The sequence below is a fragment of the Triturus cristatus genome, chromosome 8, assembly GCF_964204655.1.
Source record: "Triturus cristatus chromosome 8, aTriCri1.1, whole genome shotgun sequence".
Classification (NCBI taxonomy): Eukaryota; Metazoa; Chordata; class Amphibia; order Caudata; family Salamandridae; genus Triturus; species Triturus cristatus.
The window spans coordinates 812190006-812214702 of record NC_140591.1 but is presented as its reverse complement, the minus strand read 5'-3'; the positions used below and the strand labels follow the sequence as shown (position 1 = coordinate 812214702).

General features: G+C 44.4%; 1 protein-coding gene across 1 annotated transcript in view; it reads left to right on the top strand.

Annotated features, from left to right (window-relative positions):
• The window catches only part of TMTC4 (transmembrane O-mannosyltransferase targeting cadherins 4), a 724433-nt gene that overhangs the window by 148825 nt on the left and 550911 nt on the right, over positions 1-24697 (top strand). Inside the window, exon 4 of the mRNA XM_085622264.1 lies at positions 15117-15333. Within this exon, the coding sequence (XP_085478390.1) occupies positions 15117-15333 (217 nt within the window). The remainder of the gene's footprint in view (positions 1-15116; positions 15334-24697) is intronic.

Sequence of the window (24697 nt, the reverse complement as noted above, 5' to 3'; positions counted from 1 at the left end):
CATCCTGCTCCTCTGTCTTTGCGCCCGCTCGAAGATTACCATTGTGTCATTTACACTGACGGTTCGGCGCAACCGGCGACTGGATCGAAGCATGCCTATTCAGCGGCCTGCGCAATTGTGGCAGGTACTTTCGTAAATGGTGAATTCCAATCTGATGTCCTGCATACGCAGTCATTGGGCGATTTTACCGCACAGTTGGCGGAACTTCGTGCTCTAGTGCTTGCTCTGGAGTTTGCTGATCCTCGAGTCACTACTCTTATAGTTAGTGACTCGTTTTACTGCGTTCAATCTTTCAACGACAATCTATTTTTTTGGTCTCAAAACGAATATCGTGATTCCAAAGGTAGCACAATTAAGCATAAAATGCTTTGGGTTCGAGTGGCAGAACTTAAAGATCATCTGCCTCTCGTGAATGTAATTCACACTCTTGGGCACCAGCGAGTTGGTGTCCACGCTGTAGGCAACAGCTTAGCTGACGAAGCAGCAAAAACAGCAGTGGCGACATATCTAGTAGCAGCAGTTACAAGATCCAAAAGTAAGATCGATGATGACATCTTGGCAGCTATTGCTGCTACAAAGCAGGGAAGTAATTACCCGAGAGGTTTCCCTTCTTGTTACCATTGTCACTTAAGTCCTGAACACGTCCCATTAGTGAGAATTAACGACGTTGGTGACAGATTGATTCCCAACGCGGACTGCAGACCATCCTTGATAACAGCAGCTCACAAGGGTATGGCCTCTGCCCACGCCGGCGTTGCAGCTACTGTTAATCTGTTACAACAACGTTACTAGTGGCGCGGGTTATATAAACAGGCTCGCACTTATGTTCTTGATTGTGACATTTGCCAGCAGATTAAACCTTCAACTGTTGTGCGTCCACCACAAACTCAGTTGTACATATCCAATAAACCACTTGGGTGTGTTTATTTGGATCACTGCGGTCCTTTCTCCTCTGATACTGCGTACAAGTATATCTTAGTTGCAGTGGATTCGTGCACACGTTTTCTGTGGGTATGGCCACAAAGGAGTGCTGATGCCCGTACTGTCATCAGGGATTTGCGTGTCTTTTTGGGAAGTTTTGCGTGTGGTACCTTTCATTCTGATCAGGGCCCTGCGTTCGCCTCTAAGGCGTACAAAGAAGCCATGAATAATTTGGGGGTCCAAGTCAAATTTTCGTCTCCCTACCGACCTGAGGGTAATGGTGTGGTGGAGCGAATGAACCGTGACTTAAAGCAATCCTTGACAGCTAGGGTTTTAGGCACTGGCCGGAACTGGTTAGCCTATTTGTATAACGTCCAACGTGCACTTAATAATCTCCCTAGAAGGTCTCTGTGTGGGCGGACCCCATACATGATGCTCTTTGGCATAAAAATGTTTGTCCCGGACCTTGACGGTCTAGACATGGCGGCGCCTGCCGCACCCTTTGACGTAGATGATCACTGTGCTGTATTTCAGACTCTACAAGAAGCCAGAGACAGTCTCGCGAAGGAACATCTGCCCTCCACATCTGATGCTGCGCTTCAGATTCTGGTAGTAGGCTGGCTACCTTGAGTTGGTGACCTGGTCCGTGAGAAGGTGGAGAACAAGAAGGAGTTCGGCCCCTCTTATCAAGCCCCAGTTCCAGTGCTTGGCGTGCAGGGTACAAGAACAGTCATTTTACCTCCACTTCCTGGTCGCAAGGATAACAGGTACATCTCCATTGACAATGTCAAACTACAGCGAGTGGCCGATTCTTCTTAATATGACTCCAGCGGTTTCTTGCCCTGCGATGCTGAGAAATTCTGTTTTGGCTCCGGCATCTACCACTATGTCTGATATTGCCATCGAGATGCATACGGTTGCTGATCCATTGTTACTACCACCAGCTGGTGGTCCACCTGAAGATACTGAGTATGCTTATCCTGCAGATGTAACATTGCCCGTTTTACAATCAACCACAGTTGCTCAGTCCAGTTTCTCCTTTGACACTAACTCAATGACTTCTAATGCCCCGTCAAAGGTTTCCATTTTTGCTGTTTGGTTCAAACGACATTTTTTAATTCCCCCTTGGACTTACATTTGGCTGATGCTCATATGTATTTTTTTGTTCATGTCCATTGGATTTGTAGTGGTATTTTTTCGTCTTGTGTACGGACACTACCTTAAAGAAAGATCTACAATTAGACTAATTGATGGAACTTTGGCCCCCCCACTCCTCATCACACATCATGAAGAGGGACCAGACTTTTGTGAATATTACTGCCTGGCCAGTGTTAGATGGGATTGCGTGGGATGCTGTTAAATTTCAGATTCATGGTCCAACTGAGGTTATCAATGTACCAAATGTATTTCGTGTTTCTATGGGTGATGTGGTTAAACAAAACATCCGTTCTGATGATTGGGACGTTCAGGCCATAGAAGCACTGTTTTCTGATTTGAAATATTATGCCGCATTTGATGCTGAGGATGTGTATTTAGATACTGCTAATTATGGTGAGCAGCTTTGCTATCAACATTATGGCAATCATTTCCTACATAAAGCCAATACGTTTCAAAATTTTGTAAATTATACCCAGTGGGAACATTGTCCAACGCCACTCCTAGGTAGCTCCACCCTGTTGGTGGAGAAATTCACATATTTTTCAGATTTTAGTGTTTCGAATCCTGCCTCTTTTTATTTTAAAGTGGCACCTGAGCCTGCCTCGAAAGTTAGGCTGACACACACTAAATTATTATATTCCAAGTCCTTTATAGATGATTTGTCAGTCAGCGGTTATGATCTGTGGAAGGCTACTATTGATCTTAAATCGGTTTGGGATTCCAAACCGTGGCAGGTACAAGAAACAGAAGCTTTGCATCGTGCCTGCCTCATCCCGAACCACATGTTGTTCTTAAACACAACAATCTTCCAGACCACCTGCTTTGGATTGGCTACTTCGAAAAAACTAAATTCTCCCTCCACTCCGGATCTGGGTGCTTATCCAAATTGAAATAATCATACAGATCTGTCCCTTGATGCATTGCAGTCATACATTACTAATACATCCTTCAATATTTCCAAGTTGCATTCTGAGGGATGGTTGACTTGGCAGACAAGTTCTGATTCCTGTCAACATCGTTTTCTAGGTTTGACACCTGGGTATACGCAGGTTCGCGTGGACCCTCGTTTTGAATCTTCTCATACTGTAACTACCTACTCTGTAGGGAAGTTATGCCAATCTTGGCTGCAACATTCCACCTTGGCATCTGTTAAACTTCATTTATCTAAATTACATGACAAAATAGATTTGAATGATTTTGTTAAGGGCCCTATAGGTAGTAGGTCCAAAAGATGGATGTATGCTATTTATAACGAAGTTTGGAAGTTATCACAGATTGAAGCTGCTTCCAGATTGAGGACTATTGATCAAGCCAATATGGAAAAAGTACTAGCTGTTATAGATAATAGCATTAACACCCTTTCTTCCCGAATTTACACTTTAGACAATATTGTTTCTTCTGTTGTTGATATTGTACAGAATTATATGTCTGTTTTGTATCATGGTCAAAATCAGTTACGTCCATAATGCAATTTGCATGGGCATTGCAGACGTTAAAGGCTGGGAAAGTTCCCTGGGACTACATGAATACATCATCTTTATTCCTTCCCTTTAATCTCACTGCAAAAGAACAATTCATGTCCATGAAAGATGCGACATACTCATTACTGCATATTGAAAAGTTAGAACCTTTGCCTTTCTCTGTGGCCGAATTGAATTCCGCTGTGTGGGTTATCCACGGGTTAATCACATTGCCGTTTCCTTTGTTTAAATTCAGTTCATGCATGAAACATTATGCCCTAGGTAGATATGAACAACTAGGTACTGCATTCCTGCATGAAGTTTGGTCACTCCCATTTACATACAGGTGCATGAGAGACGGTAAAGAGGTCTATTTGAAAGGTGAGGAATGCACTTCCACACCTGATCACTCTGTAGTCTGTAGGCACATTCAATTGCATGGCGCATGCAATGTGCACGCTCCTAATTTAGCTTGCGTCCTGAAATACCCTCTTTCACGCTGCTGGCTAACGGTAGTTATTTGCTTTTAAATAATGAGGCTGGCTGCGGGATGCTAGTGGAAATTCCCTACATAGTGACTGTATCACAGAGAGTAGTCTGCTGTAAGAATGTCCTTTTCCCACCCCCGCATGGGCGGCTGGATGTGTCCATCTGGCCTTCCATTCCAACCTTGAAAGCGGAGTTCAACAGGATGAGCAGAATAAGGGCTCTATTGTCTCAAAAAGAAGTCGCACTGACTTCTTCCCGGGAAACATTTGTCCTTCACGTAGCAAATACGCGCACCGAGGTGCAAGCGCTTTTGAATACTGACCTCCCACTTCATTTTGGTGCCCTGATTCAAACTATCTTTAATGCCTCGTCTACAACTGGCTTGGCACATTTTTTCAAAATTGTGGGCTCGGGCCTCGTGACCTCCTTCCAAACTATTTTTGGTGTGATACCGGCATTTTTTCCAGCGTCTTTGGCGGTCTCCTGTTGATTCTCGCCCTTGTGGCTGGGGTGCAGTTGTTGGTCTGCTTACTACGCAATGGCTGCACAGTTTGTGTCACACGACAGCCTGGCCCGGCTGCTCCATCTTCGTAACCGGATGCTTGAATATTATGGAACATTACCACTGGCAACCTTGAGCATAGCCTATGCATTGTCCTTCCGGTTTTCCTATTTTACATGCGTACAACCTGTTTTTCATTGCCTAGATTGTCCATTCGAATGGGCTCTGGATTTGTGCTTGTCAAACTTGGTGTCTCCTGCCCCGGATTATGATCGACTAATGAGTCCCTTAGTGGCTCATGAGTTGGACTGTTTTGGCGTCAGGATTATGGCCTGTGGAGCGGCACATGGAGTCCTGGGGAATTGGGACATTGGTACGGCTGCATATGACTTCCTGGCACGAAGTTATCTTGAAGAACACGCCGGTTGTCCTCTGATTGTACTAGAGGCCCCAGTTGTTGAAGAACATGTATGTTCATTTGCCTTACTAGACTGGATGGCGGACACTTTTACAGAACACTCCAATGACTTCCTCTTGGAAGCTGTTTCTACTTACTGTGCCTATACATTGATGGATTAACTTGGATGTCGTCCAACTTCCCTTTGTACAAACTTTTTGGTTTTTCATTCGACATTCGGGCTCTCTGAGCCTTGCCGTTAATTTTTCCATTCACATTTTTTTTCCTTTTTTCGTTTTTTTTCCCCTCCTTTTCTCTTGTTCCTTCGAACCTTCACTGCCTTTTATATGGATTTCCAATTTGAGCCCTTAGTTCTGTTCTATCAAACTTGAACTCTGCGTCCCTTATTATATCCCTATTTTGCTAGTGGTCCGATCAGGGGGAGGTGTAGTGAGGGCTGCGTTTAGACACATACATTGCTATGTTGGCATAAGCGCGTTAGATGTTAGAAAGCCATCTTGCAACTTTTGCTGCCTTTGCACACGACACTGCAGATACATGTTATTATTTGAAAACTGCTTGCTCGCCTTTTTCTTCACATGAGAACTGTCTGTTTTTCACATCCCTAGACGTGCGCTGCGACCTTGGTCTGAACATTGTGTAAAGAAACAGTCTGGGTCACCAGACAATGCATGTTTTTGAGTTCAGGTTGATCGGCCCACTATTTAGCCATAACACGCACGCAGCTGCAAATACCTGAAAGTCGAGTGCTTTTAATATTGCAGACTGCATGCTTTACACACATTCGGAAGAAGAGCTTTCCCAGGAGCAGAGTACACCTGATCCTGTGATGTGATTCCACTAAGCTGATCTTTACGGTATGCTGTTCCCCATTGAAGCCTACAGACCTTCTACTAGTCTAATAATATTAGTTTACTAGCGAAAGGAAGGTGGCTGTATTCCACTGTCATTTATACTATGATTTCTCCTTTCATTTTCTATGGTATTGTAACAATGCTGATGGTTTTGATTTTAATCATTTGTCTGCTTATGTTAGCCAAAGTACTGCATCTTAGGACACGCAGTTTATAAAATAAACCTTTTAAACTTTACCGTGTCTCTGATTACTCTTGTTGTGGATTGATATGAGAATAATTACGAACAGGTATTTCTGATTCCCACCATTCCTGAGAGTACTCTAAGTCGCTTGTTCTGGGTTGTCTATACGTTGGGACCTCCGTGATGATACGGATAACGAATGGGACACTGATGCTGGTCGGATAAGGGTTCTGGGTTCTGAGGTGAGTTTTTGGTACACCACAATTCACTGAGGTCCTGGTTTCCTGCGCATAGTTCTGTGCATGAGCAGAATCCCTGCAACAGTTTAAATTTTATACTGGTTTTCAAATTTCACCAGTTCGCTATTCTACAAGTATATTACATTTTGATTAATGTTACACATTTTGATTAAGGTTACAATCAAGGCAGTGTTGCTAATGAGTTCCACCTAGTGACCTTTCTGCCACCACCACTCTCTTTTTTAATCATACAGTTGATGTAATGTACTGTTTTAAATGCATGGTAAATGGGCCTCATCTCACCACTTCCATGTTTTACTTGGCTTGCTGGTATTTGGACTCCAACAATTTGCTTATCAGAGTTTTATAATTCTTACTCATCAGGTCTCTCCTCCATTGGTGGTTTATGTGACAAAGGAGAGTGCACCACACTGTCAGAGGTTCTGATGATCCGGGCTTTTTGTTTTATATCTTTTTATTCAAGTTTTCAATGGAATTGTGGTACAATGCCAAGGTACGTATAGTTAAAATTACAGGTGGCAGCCAAAGTGACCAATGACCGATGTCACCATATGCATTAAAACTTAGAGCTTACCCCCTCCCGCTTGCGTGATCACAGCAAAGGGTACAGGTTATCATATGGGGTAACACTTGATAGATTCAAGGATTGAGGGGCTGTCGCAACTAACAGAGGGGTAGAGGGTGAATAGCAAGTAGTGTGTGAGGTGAAGTAAGTGGTCATGGCTCTTTCATGTGCTTGAGCTTCGAGTAAGGGTGTGCAGCTGCATGTTCCATATTGCTCTGACAGGAGTGCAGGTCTGGATCTCTTTTTAAATAGCTCCAGGGATTTTGGAGAGGTGCTGGGAGTATTTTCCAGTGGGGGTGATGCGGTATGTAATCCTTCCCTGCTGGAGTCAATGTTACGCTGGTGGTATTGATGTCTTTCATGGGGTCACTCTTTTAAGGGTGCTCAATGAGTTGCAGGGCCCTGAGCATTTGTGGGGCAAAGCATTCACGTTCAAACCCTGCCATATAATCTATGAGTGGTTGTCAGATATAAGTGTATTTCTCATCTTTGCTAGCGAGCTTATGTATCAGCTATTCCATGGCAAGGACCTACTACATCTTCTAGAACCACAGAGAGCTGGGCCTTGGGTCAGTTCACTTCCAGTTGAAGGTGATATGTTAGCTGGCAGCCCCCAAGATGTGGCATGTAAGCGCCCAGTCAGGACATCTCATGTCCTCCATCTTTCTGCTGGTATCCCAGGGAGAGAGAGTAAGGGTCAGCTAGGATGGGGTAGCCCTGAGTTCCCTTGATGTGGCCCAGTATTTTCTTACAGAATGTGTAGATAAGTGCGAAGTCTCACAAGACATGCACGAAAGTGTTGATTTCTCGGTTGCAACTCCAACATAAGGCCAATGCAGAGAGTTATATGCAGTGCAACTAGTTAGGTGGGAGGTCCCATTGGTACATCATTTTAAAAGGCATCTCCCTTTAGGGAATGCGTTTGAGTGATTTGGGTATGTCCTACCACAGTCGATCCCAGTCCTTATAGGACATTTCTTTTCCCATGTCTACTGCCCACCATATTTGGTAATTGTGTTCTGCCCTGGGCTTGGAACCCTTGAGAGTGCGGTATGTCCTTGAAATTGGTCCCGTCTACCTTGGTACTCCCAAACCAATTTTTCAAAGTGAGTGAGTGATCTTAGTGCTGCTGCCGCATTAGGCAGGTAAAGGGCCCAGTGTCTGAGTTGTTGTATTGTAGATGTGTTCTCTTCAATATGCAAAAATCCTGTTTGCACTGCTCAAAGGACTTTATGGAATCCCCTATGTAGAGGTCCCACAAAGTTCTATATTCCTCCCCTTCCCATTCTAGTAAAGCTGTGGGGCAGAGGACTGGCATAAAGTCTGGTTCTCGTTGATTGGTGTGTTGGAGGATGGGAAGGTGGTAAGTCCCTTTTTTAAAGTTGTCTTGTCCCATATGTCCAGGGCCATTTTGGTCAGGTGGCTATGTAGGGCCGTGCATGCTGAGGTAGGTACCAAAGACAGCAGCAAACCACTGCATGGCCCATATGGGACCAGTGCTTTTTGCTTCCCCAGACTATCTATTCTGAGAGAAGACGTAGGTGGGCTGACCAATAGTACTCCAAGAAGTTTGGGAATGCAAGTCCTCCCCTATCTCTAGGGATCATCAAAACCTTCTTAGGGATACGTGGTGCTTATTATGGCCAAATAAAAGATTGAATGTTTTTTTGTTACTGGACAATATATGATCCAGACTTTTTGATGTTGTCCTTCAATATTGTAGATAAATCTGTGTTCCATTTGTACCCTTTATATCATTCGGACCAAATTCTTCTCTCATGGTGGCAATCTTCTCTTTCCACTATATAGCTATTTTACTTTTAGCCAACTGTAAGGTTAGGTAAATGAATTCATATTGCTTGTTTTTCCTCCTTGCTTGCGGTGTTAGATCTAGCTAACAGACTTCCTTGCTAAGAAGATTGCTCCTCATCATTTTTTACTTTATAGTAACATGGGACCACAAGTTATGAACCAGTACACATGGGAAGACCATATGTGTGAAGTTAGCTTTGTGTGTTTGGACCTTAAGGCACACATCTATCTATGACAGTGGTAATGAATCCCAGGGTGCAGTGCTCATGTTCAATATGTGCATAATTAAACTATACACATTTTAAGTGACTAGTATGAGATACAATACTTGGGCAGGCCAGTATTATCTCACATATCATTCTGTATTTGATTATGTATTCAGCAGGTGCTGTCACATCTTTTTCTGCATTGTTAGTAGTTCATTAATTAAGTGGATGATTATTTTAACCCGCCCCCAAGGTCTTTCAGAGAACTCAGACCCTCCTGAGACTTAGTTTCCTGAATTTCTACTTTCCTGGCCATTCATGCCACTTGAGTGATTCCATCTGATAGGGGAAATTATCCAGTGCACATTCAATATGTTTCCCTTGCATCAGCAAATCTGTGCATAGTCACAAAAAAAACAAGGGAATCTCCAATAGACTGTGGGTGCGGAGGCGCCGGATCCTGTCTGCAAGTGAGGTTTCTGGCAGATGCTTGGGCGTCGGGGTGAACCAATTTGAACAACTCAAAAGGGCTGCGGGTCCTGCGAACCCTCCCCCCTCGACCTCACATATGTTGATAGGAGAAGACCCAACCGCCAACATGGGGAAACCGACGGCTAAACTGCCGGCTACTCAGTCAGGAGTAGGGGAGTCTTCCCAGCCTGTAACGGTAAATGCGGATGGATCTGAGCCCGTAATGCCGCTCATTCAAATTCAGCTGGATAAGATTCTTGCATCCATTGTGGATACTAAGTCTATCCTCCAGCAAGACATAAGTGTTGTCTTAGTTGGCCTGGGGTTCCTAACGGCTGACCACCATAAATTGGCAGATCGGATGAAAGAAGTGGAGACCATGGTGGGGCGGGTTGCAACCAGGACACCTGACGCTGACCCAGCAGGTGGCCGATCTGAGCAACAGGGTGCACATAATAGAACAATGTGCTGAAGATGCACAGGGTCATAACTGTCGGAACAATGTGTGAGTGGTGGGGGCTCCTCGAAGGTACAGAGGGAGGAGACATGGTGGTTTATCTTGAGCAATGGATATGGAAGGAAGTTGCCCCGAATCATCTGTCGCCCTTCTTCACCCTGGAATGAACTCATAGGGTCCCAGGTGGGCACCCTAGCACCGGGCCGCCTGCGCTGTTCTCTGGTGATCAGGCTGCTTCACTTTAGAGATAGTGATGTAATATTGTAAAGGGCGCGGGCAAGAGGCCCATTCACCATTGGTAATGGGAAGGTGTCACTCTTTCCTGACTTCACCGCCACAGTGCAGACCAAGGGTGCACCTTGGGTGCTAACTTGAACCCCCTTTACCCTGAGCTTAAGTCCAGGAGCTTTGCTCCCTCAACCTTGTAGCCTGCTTTCGAGCAGCCACCAACCGGAGGTCCCCTATCTCCCATTGGATAACATTGGGCCTCAGCACTCTGCACCCGGCCGCCCAAGTGCAGCTGAGGGTGCTCTTGGAGTGCATCCTTGACCCTGGGGGAACCCTTGTTGTAACTCCAGAAGAACAACTCCCAAAACTAAGTACTCACCTGCAAACCGATAACTTCATTTCCTCCCGTAGGATTGCATTGACTGATTTTCTGAGAAAAATGTTTTAAGTTTGGAGTTGGAAAATTTGATGAAACCTTAAGAAACTGTGTACCTACAAAAACTGCTTCACTTACCTTTTATTTAGGAAATGTTCCAGTGTGATATCCAGGCATATCACACTGAGTAGAAAAACTAACTTGAAAAGTAAACTTATGAGTAATCGGACAGTAACTGCAAAGTAATTTAAACTGTTTCTGAATAATTGACCTATCTGTATCCGTATCAATCGCATTCAACTGTACTCAACTGTATTATTCCTGTAAAGTATTATTTCACTTACCTGCACCCGGTCTGCCTTGGTTCTTGAAGTAAAATACAACGAAATAATATTTTTACAAAAAACATTGGTTAGAGTTCAGTCTGTGAGTGTGTGAAATCATTTCTTGCCTGAGCGTGTACAATAAATGCTTAACACTACCCTCTGAAAAAGCCTTACTGCTCGCCCACACTACCACAAATAGAGAGTAAGGTATTATCTACTTTAGCCTCTGCCTACATTTGGGGATCCACTGGACTCTGTGCACACTATACCTTACTTTAGTACAGTATATACAGAGGCAGCTTCCCACAAGAGGGGACTGTAGGGGCTGCGGAGAGCACCTTAGTTGCTGGTCCTGGGACACCTGGTCAAATCGGGGCCATGGTCTGGTCCTACATGTCAAGTTTCTCAAAAGCTGGAGCGGGACTGGAAGAGACAGTCTCCCTTTACCTGCCTTTCACCACTAGGCCCCTGACAGGAGTCTGGAGGAGTCATGCCTGTGACAATGCTTTTATATTACATGTTTGGGTGGCCAGCCACTGCTGGGATACTCTTGGGTTGGGGAGTTCAAAATTGTGGTGTTTATTGATTGTCTTGGGGATTGCTGCACCTGCTGTGATGGGAGATGTGGATACCGGATGGGTTTGTGTTGAATGCATGGGACTCCCCTACCAATTGGTTAAATGGCTACTCAACATAAGAGTCTCAAGTTTCAGACATGGAACATCATAAACACGCTTGCTTTTGTGCCACATTGTATTTTCACACAAAATCTGCATATACTTTCGTGTTCTGTTCTTTTCCTGGGATTTAATCTGGACACCGTAGAGAAGGGCAAACAACAGTGCCCCTCGTTATTCCCCCTGGTCAGGCACTAGCACCTAGACATAACATGAGAATGCAGCTGCTGTTTGTAAGCAAGCATGTCTGTCATATAAATGAGGACTGGAGTTCAAAAAACACACTCTGAGCAAAGGTCCTGAAGCAAAATTACTGTGTCAGCTCAAATTAGAACATCCATCCATATATGCTAAATTATGGGGTCCACCACTAATCCCAGAGATCTTTGATATGTAATTGTTTAGCGTCCATAGGAAGGGTGGGGGGGGGGGGGGTAGGCTAATCTGTCTTATAACATGACAGGGCTTTTTATGATATATGGTTTGTTAACCACGCTAATAATATTTTTGGTATGCATTTGTTTTATAATTGTAGCGTAAATACTGCATCTGAGAGCACGATAGTTTAACTAAATATATAAACGTCCTTTGTGTCTCTTGTTTATCTTATTGTGGACGAGTGAGAGAGCGAAAGGGTGTCCTGTTACCGCGATCCTGGAGAGGATCGAGAGTGTAGTGTTTTGGGGTGGCAATTCGCTTGTTTCTCTGGAAGGGTTAGGTGGGCAAGTGAGGCAATATAGCTCGTCGGACTCGGGCTCATAGATACTGAGGTTGTATGGTGACTCAGTCTCTACCTGCTGATGTTGTAGGGTCCCAAGCATAGTTCTGTTCCTGAGCAGAATCCCTGCAAGAACTCCTTTTGAATCGGGGCACTCCTCCATCGATAAGGAGGGGAGGTATGTGTTGGTCAAGGGCAGATTGTTGGTAAAGAAATCGCACCCAATGTCACAACTCAAGACCAAGTAGCCTTCTCCCAGTCCTTCCTGGTGCCCCTGAGGCACCTGGTGGTTTACTACCTGCTGTTGGGAATGGACTTTAACTACTTGACAAATGTCTTGTTGGATCAGTCCACATCAACTCCCCCCCACCCCACCCCACCCACCCCCCCCCACCCACCTGGGGCGCAGGCTCAAAGACTTGTTGTGGGCCTCAGTGAGTGGTTGCAACATTGAGAGTTACCTGACATCTGGCTAACCCAGAATGGGCTGGAAGGGTACTACTCCTACTACTCCCATATTTACAAACTCCATACTCGACTGATTTGTATGATCAGGTAGGCTGAGTCGATATGTGACACACTGAATATCTTGGCCGCACCCTGTCTAACCACAGCCTGTTGCTTCTAGGGTTTAGTCCGATTGATGTTTGCCTGGTGATTCCAGTGTGGCGACTTGACCCGGGGGTTCTCGATGGCACCCGTTATAGGGACTCCCTACACAATGCCATCAAGGGGTATTTTGATCTTAACCGGGGCTCAGCGACTACTGGCCTGATGTAGTGGGAGGCATTTAAATTGGTGGTTCAAGGACACTGTTTGGGCCAGTCGTGGTGGTCAGGAGGGAACTGGATAGGAAGCTGCGTACACTGGATGACACACTCCATAGGCTCAATAGTGCATTAGGGACAGAGCCCGCAGCACTCCACAGGCTTCTTGAGATGAAAGAATGATATAACACTACACTTGAGCGTCTAAGGTCTCACGATTATAAACCCTACATATGTGCGGATATTTTTGTGGGCATGGGATCCAGAGCTCAGTGCCCCAGTATTCAAAGGTCTTGGCTTCCCCGAGGATGGTGTCCCTTAAAATCTCTCTTGACCATGTTATGATGGTTGCTTCAGAGGCCCCTTTGCCCGGTATTTGAGCAAACTTTACTGTTGTTAGGTCAGAGGAGGTTATCCCCCTGAGGGCCATGATATGTTTGAATAGGCGCAGGAGGTTGTTCCTATTACGAATGTCATATGGACCCTTATGAGCATAGTGCGGGATGAGAGCAAGTTCTGGCTCTTTGTCAGTGCTTTGACAGGGTGGCTCCCCAGGCTCTGCAGGGATTAACTGAAAGGCCTTGGGATGGTAGAGTGTAAGTTACAGTGGAAGATTACTCTCCTCTGTCTTTGCCCATCGGTCGCCTGGTAAATATTTGGGCTGTCTAGAAAAAGATGTTTGTGGTGGGTTGGCCCAGGCAGCGTTGCGGGGATTGCACATCGACAACAGTGAATGTGGGCCTAGCAGGTTGCTCTCTGTTGAGACGTGTAGCACAACTGTGTTACTACTTGCGTTTGCAGTTGGATTTACTGATCCCGTCCCTGCATTTGAGGAGCCCCTTTTTAGGCTGTGTTTGATGTCTTGATTAGCCGGGCCATGGGATCGTTGTAGGGCCCCCGTAAGTTGAGTGAACGTAGTGCTGGCCCTGGCTGTGGTGATGTGCAGTTCAGGGGCAGTTAGAGTTTCTTTTTCTTTTGGGTTGTTTAAATGTTTTCTCCTTCCCTCCCTCCCGCCCCAAGATCTTGCAGACTGCATGGGACATAGAGATGTTATGCACTTACAGAGACTCTGCTTAGGTCGGCTTGGTGGGCACGGCCCAAAGGTGGTCCCGACCCATGCTCTGGTATCCAGAGGTTGAAGTGCGTACTTTCAGGGCTCCGTGGGGAGGTCCTTGAAGAGATATGTGTAGGGCTTACTTGCTTATTTTGCTTTGGTGTTGTTACATATGTATATTATATGTAGCTTGGAGGGCCTTGCATAGGCAATGTCCTGGAATTTGTATGTTAGTTATTAAAACATTTCAGACATTTAACACCTGGCTGCAGCACTTTGACCTCTTCCTTTCAGGTTGTAGCCAATGCCTTCACCCTTTAAATTTTTCATCAAGTAGTGCCTACATTCTCGTCCTTAATCTAGCTACAGTGGATCATTTCATTTTCATTAACTTCTTGAATTCTTGTATGGGGCACACTGAAAGTTGTAATGTGGATTCACCCTTGCTGCAGTATCACACCAAGATTGTCAAAATGTAAGACTCCAGGTTTGATTCTAAGACAGTGGCAATGGAATTGCATGTGGTTCTCTTCTCTCCTCCTCACACTGCACTGTTTATACAGACTCCCTGAGAGATCATCTAATAAGTTCCAGTGTTTAAATCTACCAATACTCTTATGCCACTCCGCTCTACATTAAAATCTCATCTGAACCAGATATTGGTCAGCTTGCAGAATGCTTGGGGACAAACAAACCTGGGTTTCACTAGATCTCTTAAAGTTACCTACACTTCATGCACCAGCCAACTACCAATCAGTTTGAAACTGATTGTGTGCAATGACAAAATATACTTTTTTCCTACTCTGGTAAATAATGTAAACACCTGGGAATCTTCATGCTTTGCAAATTCCTCTAACTCATATTTTACTCCCACTCTCCTCCTGTCCTATAAGTAAGCCTACCCACTGGGGCTTTAATGTGATCAGGCCCAACCACTCACATCCCTGTCGACTGGACGCCTGTGATCTTCCTAGTCCCTCATCACTCTTTATTTCTCTTTCCAAGGCCACCACCCACCCATATGAGCCCTTTGCCTTCTCTTACATCAAAATCAGCGGCCTGCCACAGAGGAGGCAGTCTTCATTATTTTATTAAAATGATCCTGACCTGTCTAGAACACAGGAAATGTACTACATTTGTCATGATGCTAATGATTCTTCTTGACCAAAGTCCACCCTGATATCGAACTTTCTCTGTTTCTGTTTCCCTGCAGGATTAACTATTACTTCGCTGGAGGCTACCACCCGATGGGATTCCATATTGTCAACATAATATTGCACAGTATTGTTTCTGTGTTGATGTTTGATGTATTTTCTATATTATTCAATGGCCTTTCATATCGCTGTCGGGGCAGAAAGATAACTCGTGCTCATAAGGCCTCCTTGCTCACTTCCATGCTTTTTGCAGTACACCCAGTGCATACCGAATGTGTAAGTATGTTACTTCTTCTGTTTATGTGCAATGTGGTTCTATTTAACCAGCACCAATGATTCAGTTTATAAGAACATGTGTCACAAACATCGGTTATCCTTTGGATTGTTGTTTTGTAGCTTACAATTGTGGTGACTATCAGGTTTTTATTTTACTTAAAGCTTAATTGGGGTTTATGAGAACAGAGTAAGTCCGAATGCAAATACCAGAACTTGATACACCCTACTGCAGGCAGTTTAGAGGAAAACACTAGAAAAAGTAATGAACACCTATAAGGGCTTTTGTTTGTTTGTGTTCACTACCATTTTGCAGGTAGTTTCCCACCCTTGTGTGTACATAGAGGAAAAGTGGGGGGAATGCCAACATATTCCATGGGGAACAATGGGGAAGAATTTCTCCTGAGGAATTTATTTCCCTATGGAGAATAAAGATAAAAATCAGTTGCTCTTTGAAGCACCATTGCTGGATGCGGAAATGTACATCTGGTACAAAAAGTGCATGTGTAAATGTTGTGTATCTGACTACTCCTGAAAATCGGTAACTATTGTGGATAAACTGAATTCCCCTTGGTTTCTCTGTTAGTCATTTAAATCAGTAATGTACTCCAAAGGCAAGAGGAACTTTTCTTCTGTTTTCTTCTTTCCCTCTTTGTCAGGCTTGACAGCTCAACCGTCGCCGGGACCTGCTGTTACTAATACGTACATTGGGGTTTCACTCTTCTCCAGAGGATTATAACTCTCTCACCTCATACTATTGGCTGTTTAGTGTGTCATGCTGCATTCTGTAGAGGGCTTGTATTACAATTCACATGGCACTATTTTGCATCTGAAAAGTACTCTTTTGTTACCACTTCTCACACATAGCATTTAATATTAACAGAGTAATCTTTGCTGTTCCAATCCCAAGTTAAGATAGCGGAATGGTGAAAGATATTGCATTTAGGTTGCAGTGTGCTCTTGGGCGTGGATCGAATCGTGCTCTGAGGTGGCTTTTCTTTAAATATTACAGCATACTATTTTATAATGCAAACATTTTGAAGTGTTCTTGTTTTAACAGCTCTTATGGTCAAATTAGTCTTCAATTCGTAAGTGAATAAACCTCATGCTGATTCATAGATGACATGACATACCTGCGATTAAGGAACGTGCTTGCATACTTTTATGGGAAGACTATCAGCTGGTTTGTTAACATTACCCACCACCGAAATAATTTAGAAGGGTTTAGAGGTGATCTTGCATTTAAGCAAAATTCAAATTTCCTATTGTTGAGATGTGGGTAAATAACAATAATGAATAACAAATGTTTATGACGATATATATTTATATTCATTCACGGCGGGCAATTTTGGGCCCTCAGTCCAAGTGAGACTCCTCAGTGCCCTAATTCTTTTGACCTGAACAAATTATCCAGAGCAAGCCACATCTTTCATATGCCCTTACTTTTCTCGAACAACCTCTTTGCAGTACCTTAATGTTGAAGTACTCTAACCATCCACCCCTCCAAACTATGTACAGGGATTCTGAGCTATCGAGGATAAATTATATTCTCTAAAAAAAAAAGTTGAATGGAAGTTAAGGTTGCTGACGGGAAATAGTGGCTACAGCACCCAACCTAAATTAAATAAGCACTGGCAAAGCCAATGGGTCTGGCGCTGGTCAACAGCCTTTTGGCTTTGGAAATTCTTGTTTTATTCTGTCATGGTTTGTGCAAAACATTATTGCTGGTGAAGCTGCAGGGCCCTCATCAATCTAAAAAAATATGTAAAGGCAAGCATATTTTTTGGGTCCCAAAAAAGCACACGTTGCCATAGAAGTGCCTGGCACCCTTGGCATACCAGGGGGGCATGCGGCCCCGAGTGCAGTGAGGGTCAGCGCCAGACCAAATGCTAAAGCCCACAGTGAGTCGCTGGCAGCGCCAGAGGGGTAGGGGATGCGGTTGTTCCTCCTCTCCATCCATTTCCCCCTCCCCAGATGAGGCATACCTGAGGAGGGTGTTATGATGGATGCAACTTTCATGGCAGCGCTGCCACTCGGCCTCTGAGAGAATCAGATTTCGGGGGTAAACAGTACGGGGACCCGGGGCCTAGGACTTACCTGTACAACAGGGCAACTAATGGCAGAATTGCGCCCCTCCTCCCACCTATACATGCCTGACCTCAATACCGGAAGCGGGAGGACACGGTAAAGACTGCGCCAGGCGCCTGTTGACACAACACCAAAGCCATGCGACTGAGGCCTGTGGGTGAGCTCCTGGCACCACCGGACCCAGCAACAGACGCTTAGCCCTGAGTGACGTGGGGGGCAGTGCCAGGCTGATCACTGGGGCCCTGGGTGCGGCACGGGCAGCGCTGCCTGTGACGGTGCTGCCAGGACCACTAGGGGAAGTGGAACTGAGCTAAATTGGAGGCAACAAGCTAGGGCGGCCGAGAGGGATCGCAAAGGGAGTGAGGGAAAGACAGGGCCCTGCTGGAGTGCCCCGGTCGTAGGCCTTTTTGGACAACTGCTGCTGAGTCCCCAAGGCATATGGCCAAATCTGTACTTTGGACCTTGATCGACTGTCCTTTGGAGTGAAGCAAGGAGGATTGGGCCCAACCCGGCCACTGCCAGGAGATCTGTGACTAACTGAACTTCAGGGGGCTGCTGGGGCAACTTCCATTGCCACGCAGAGAACCCTGGGAGAACATTGCCAAGGGCTATAGTGAGAAACAAGGGGCCGGTGCCTCTATAAACCAACAAAATAGACAAATATGCAATGACCAAGACACCCTCCTGCTGCAGCTGGGCCAGAGGCAGAACATGACGAGACTGCGGAGCCCTCACTCAGCATAATCATGGCTGCAATACAGGATCTTAAGGGCACCATCAAACCTAAGCTGGATGGAATGTATGACGATACATAGCATGCCATTACTGCGCATGCTTTTAGTGCGATGTTTGTACATCGCAGACGGCATTAGTACACATATTATTACTACGCTTACCATAACTTCGTAAAAGCATTAATAATGTAACAAATGTATTTTAATGCGCAGACTATTACTTCGCATTCCACTACTATGCGTACATGCCCCTACACTACACATACATGATAACACTACACTGAAACCTTTAACACTACATACCACTACTCTTCCCTAAACCCTAACTCACAACCCCCAGCACAACCCCCTACACTACAAAAACACAACACTACCCTGAACCCTAATACACTACTCCCAGCACAACCCCTACACTACAAAAATACAACACTCCCCTGAACCCTAATACACTACTCCCAGCACAACCCCCTACACTACATATAAACCAAAACACTACCCTAAACCCCTAAACCATAATACTCTACCCCAGTACGACCCCCACGAGCCCCACTCCTGTCCCTACACTCCCACACTACCCAGCACGACACACCTACACTACCCTTAACCCTAAAACACTAACCTACACTACATATACACCACAAAGCTACCCTAAATCCTAAAACACTACCCCCAGCATGACCCCCTACTCTACACATACACCACAACACTACCCTAAACCCTAAAACACTACCCCCAGTACGACCCCCTACACTACACATACATCATGACAATACACTCAAAAATAAACAAGTATTGGCAAAGCCAGTAGGTCTGAAATTGGTAGTCAACTTTTTAGTTTTGTCAATGTGTGAATTGTTTTGGCATGTTTTTTGTAAAACCATATTGGTGTGGGAGCTGCCGGGCTCTTACCATTATAACAAACATTGACAAAAGCAAAACTTGTTTTTGGTCTCAAAAAGCACACACTGCCACAGTAGTTACTGGCACCGAACAAAACTACTTTCTGTGCCGATATTCTCCTTGTGAAAGAGCAGAGTGCTATCACTCACAGTGAAGGCAGCCTATACAGAGAGACAGAATTTTAATAAACGCAAAAGGTCATGGTCCACGCCGGACCAAATTAGGGGCTCAATTATTAAATAAAGTTTCAAAAGTGCACCCATGGTATATGTCCTTGCATTAAGTGCAGCTATACGGCTTTCGTGAATTCCCAAGAATTTGCAGAAGTAGGACAAGAAATAGTGCTCCTAGAAAATATTTGTGAACTGCATTTTAGCATAAGCAAACAAGCATGTGTAGATTTGCTCATGCCAAAATATGAGTGTTTGCAAGTTCACTTTCCCTTCAACCATTTTTTTCCCAACTCTGGAAAAAGGTTTACATCTGCCATTGTCAGGAGTAAATTTACAGCAATTCTCAGTATGGGAAAAGATTAGAGAAGAGTTGTTGAAAAACCCTTAAAACATGCAAGCTAGTAGGTTTGCACAGACTCAAAAGGGGATTCTAACCCTGGAATTATTGCTTACCACCACCTTCAGCCCCAGTATGTACATCTGCGGAAATGTGGCAACATAAGGGATTGCAAGCATTCAAACACTACTATGGTATGAGCCCTGGCATAATCAGAGAGGCTTTATCAGAGCTCTTATCTGTCGCGAAGAGCCCAAAACATAAGGATTTCACTTTCTTTCACAGAAGGAGCTCAACTGATGCCAACCAAGGGGTCCCGGACATGGGGAGGCACATCTTGGTTATCTGGAACTCACTCCGGCAGAGACCAGCAGGGCTCAGACAGCTTCAGTTGCAGGTCCAATGCTGCAGGTCATCTGAGCAGTTGCACGGAGGACTATGGAACTTGTTATGTCGCTGCAGCTCTGAAAAGTCAACAAACTGACCCTTGAAGTCACTTAGGTTAGCCTGGGATGAAGGGAGCAGGTCCAGACTTCACTTTCCGAGAGCAAGACGGTCCGCAAGCAGCAGCACAGTCCTCTGGGAGTGCAAGACAGTCCTTCTTCAGTAATGTCCACAGGGCCAGGAGTGTACTGAAGAGTGGCCTGAAGATCCAATATTTATAGCTGGTGCCAGCCCTTGAAGTGATGGGAATTCCAGTACTATCCCCACATCTGGTTCTGGAAAGTTATTTTCTACCACTCAAGAGTGCAAGAGGACTTGGGCAAAAAGGACTAGTGCCAGGGTCCTTTGTGTGTGCTGAAGGCAGGCCCTTCGAAGTTTAAGTGGGGCAGGGCACACCTCCGCCCCCAGCCGTTCTGGCAAGGTGGCCCATCCTGGCAAAACCTAGTGTTCTTTTGTGTCATTTTCTGAGAGGAATACATAAGCCCAAATAGCAGAGCCATTCACAGCTGCGTGACCCAGGACACTGGCAGAAGGCACAAATAGTTAGGACAAGAAAATACCAACTTTCTGAAAGTGGCATTTTCAGAATTGTGACTTAAAATGTGACATCGCCATTAAAGAGGGTTTTAAATTACAATTCATGTGAGTGCAAACACCATTTCTCTATCTGCTCCCAATCAAAAGTTACAGAAGAGAATTGGTCTAAGCGGGAATAGTTCAAATTGGAAAATCATTGTACCCAAAATCAAACGGATATTCACAAAAGATGATGATCAATTCAGTGATTTATATAATATATATTAGGTCACAATGAATTCATACAACAATTTATATGGTTGCTTCAATGCACGTGAAGAGAAAAAAGTGCTCAAAGGAGTGCTCGTGAAAGGATGGGCGTAGAGAAGATGAGTGCAAATAATTACAATATTTACAAGGAAATGATAACGGAACCTGTCTAACAATGTATAATGTGCTAAGTAATATAATCCACAGTTGCAAGACACCATAAATGCATATTCCATCATCTTCATGTGGGCAAACTCTAAAACTACAGGTTAAAATTAGGAGAAAAGTCGACGTTTCGACCCCAAGGGTAGTGGAAGGGCCAGTGGTTCCTTAGACAGGGGGTCTTCATCAGGACAGAAGAACGAGCAACCTACAGAGTAGGTAAAGATATACCATAAGTTAATAACTAACTGACAAGGTTTGAATTGGTGTATTAGAGAAAGTGGCGCAGCAGCTCACCTCAAAAACCACTGCAATGAATACGGTGGAAAACTCAGGAAAATGGGCTCATAAGCTCCTAGTCAGAGATATTACACATGGAAAGCATGAACAAAGATCGAGTAGGGATCCTGAACGCAGTTGTTATGCTGAAAAATGAAAGGTAGCACCTCAATGACATGAAGGCGGTGTAAATTCAACTTTGGAAAGCCGAAGTATAAACCGTACTCCCATAAATGGCTACAAAGTGTATTATGCCATGGTATTCAAATTCCTTGGGTACGATGCTAAGGGTGAATTTGTTTGTTAAAACAGAATTAATCTGCTCGAGTATTTAAAAAACAGGACAGAACAGACAAAAGAACTATTACTAATTGGATAAAAAGACAGACTTGTTGACATAGTCGAGAATAAGAGAATGCAAGAACGAGCGAGGCTACGGTCATCGTGTTTACCTCTTGTTATGAAAATGACTCCAGAGCACCTCACGTCTTTGCAAGCCCTCCTGAGTTGGTGTCTATAAATAGACACAGATGTCAGCATGCATGCGGTTGTGCTCACCTCGAGAGCACAGTTGCTAGCTGCTGGTTAGACGGATGTCAGCCTACGTCACTAACCTGACTTGACGGTGAAAAAAGTAAAGGGAACGTGCAGAATTGCAGACATATTAACCACATAATTACAAAATAAACGTCATGCCAGGCAATCAGCTAGATGGGATTGGACACAGACTTAGTGATAAAAGTATCATAAGAATGAGACAATAAAAATACTGCTGAGTGGTGAATCATAGTATCATATGTACAATCACATTTGCAGTATATCATGAAACAAAAGCGATGCTCAATGTGACAAGAAAACAGGTATGTAAAATTGTAACTGACGGAGCAGTAGGGTGGTACTGACCTTACCATACCTTTGGGTCATACAGAGTCAAATTCAATGCTGTAATATTCAGCCTGTGTTTGGAAAGGGCAAACTATCTTGTGATCTCTTTCTGTTCATTCAGACCACAATAGACCGTGTCTAAATAAGGCATCCGCTTACACTCACGCAGATTCAAAATGTCAGCTATATTACCACCTCTGAGGCTCTGTATGACCTTTTCCAGAACAACCCATTTAAGGCTATCTACTGGATGATGAAGTGAATGAAAATGTTCCCTAAAGGTGCCCCTGGAACATTACATCTCACATGGCTGCAGAGTTGGAGTATGCGTGTTTTCACTTCCTGATGTGTTTGCCCAATGTAGAGTAATCCGCACGGGCACAGGATCGCATAAATTACATCCATACTATTACAAATAGTGTGACCCTTGAGTTCTAGGATGTGTTCATTGTACATAAATTGTTTGGTCTCAATAGTGAGGTTATTTGCTTTGCAGCGACCACATTTGTAATGTCCCACAATTTGAGGTATATTCCACATTGAGCAAATAGAGGGCTGTGTCAGGGTTTTCAAAAAGGAACTGACTACATGAGCCCTAACACTTTTGCCCTCCTTATAACAGTGCATCGGTGGTTCAATCATCTCGAGATCATCTGAAATCCATCTCCAGTAATAGTTAATGACACGTCTAATGTCATTGCTGCGTGTGCAGTAGGTGGTAACACAAATCATTCTGTCCACAGGGTTCTCAGTCTGTGGTTTAGGTTGTAATAGGAATTCCCTGGGGTTGAAACAGGCCCTCTTGCATGCCTTTTTGAGTAGACTTTTGGGGTATCCTCTCTCCAATAATCTGAGTAAAAGATCTTCGGATTCCTTAAAGTAGTCCAACCTACGGGAGCAGTTTCAATGTTTGAGGAAACTCATTCAGGAGAATGTTTGTTTAGTACAACAGAGGGGCATAATGTATATAGTTTGTTCCCTGTCCATTCAAGATGAATATAGAGGAGTACAAAGGAACCTTCCTTTTCTTTTCCAACAGCAGGATGCCCACCTCTGACGACTTGGAGTCCAGAACAGAACACATTATTACACCTATATGGCACACTATTCGTAAGGGGGCATGAGACAGCTTGCTCATGGATTGCCAACAGTAATATGTTTTTGTATTTATACGCCTTCCCATTTTTCAGATCATGTATCACAGTGGGACCATATTATTCTGCCTCACCTTTGCTGAGGGTCGTCCTATACGTTCCATTAATGTTTGTTGCTTGATTTTTTAATGAGTTGTTGGTGTCTAGACAGAGGCGGAGGGTGTCAAGTCGCAGCCTTCATTGGCTAAAACTTAACAACACAGTTTTGTAGCATTGACTTTATTATGTGAAACATGCTATGGGTTGTACACTGCCAAATTGGGCACAGATCGGTTAAATGGATCGAAAGCTATACAGAGGGGAGGTGTACAAAACATTGTGTCGCTTGAATTTAACATAGATTTTCACAAAGCAAACTTTACTCACTCAAAACCAGGAACCCACTGGATAAAAGTCCACCAATTTCTAATGGAAGCCAACACGAGTCCTTTCTGCAGAAGTATTTTTTTTTTGCTGGCAAGCGCTGAAAGAAAATCATTCCGAACGACCATTTCAAGTAAATGTGCATGTGCCATTGGTGCTTGTTAAATAGACACTCACTTTCCATCGCTCCCTTCGTCTGGGAACTAAGAAAAAGTAGTACTGCGGAAGAGCAGATGCTGCATAAATGAGCAGATCGTTGGCCTACCTAATCATACTGATATCTTCGTGTGTGTGTGTGTTTGTGTGTTTTATAAGGCCTTTAGCTCCTCCCCCCCCCACACTGGACCCACACATGATTGTTGGGCTGTCAGGGTGAAGGAGATTACCCCTACATCTCTACCTTACCTAAGGGTGATGACTATTTAGTAGCCCTCTGCTTTTTCAAAGAGTGGGTTGCTTTTGCTCTACCCCTGGCCCCACCTTGTCCTGCCAAATCATCCGGGACACAGAGCAGCATGGCAGCAGATAGCTACCACTGCATCTTGTTCACATTAGTGAACAGGGTGCTGCTTGTGGAAGGCAGTGGTCGTGCTGAAAGAAAAGCCCCATTTGGCAAGGTGGGGAGGGTTTGCAGGCACACTCTACCTACACACTTAGGTAAGTTACAGATAGTTAGAAATATACACCCAAAACCCTGTCCACGGCAGGTTCGTGTAATGCTATTCCAATACGAAAACCTTTTTAAAAAAAAAAAAGTAATAAATCTTTCTTGATGTATGCTAACATCGGGGGATTTTTTTTTTTACGGTTGGTTCTTAGAAAAACGAGGGGGGGGGGGAGGGTGACATATACACCCCACTTACTCCAGGCATGGTTGGGGTACTGTTATATCCTGCTAATGTCAATCCAATGTTATTCAATCACAAGTGGAATGTGAATGTGATGATGCTATCAGAGATTACAGGTACTAAGTTATATTAACCCATCTGCGGTAAAGTCCAAGTGCCCCATGCCAGTCGTTGTCAAAGAACATCCACCCTCTGCAACCGGGCATCGGGAGAT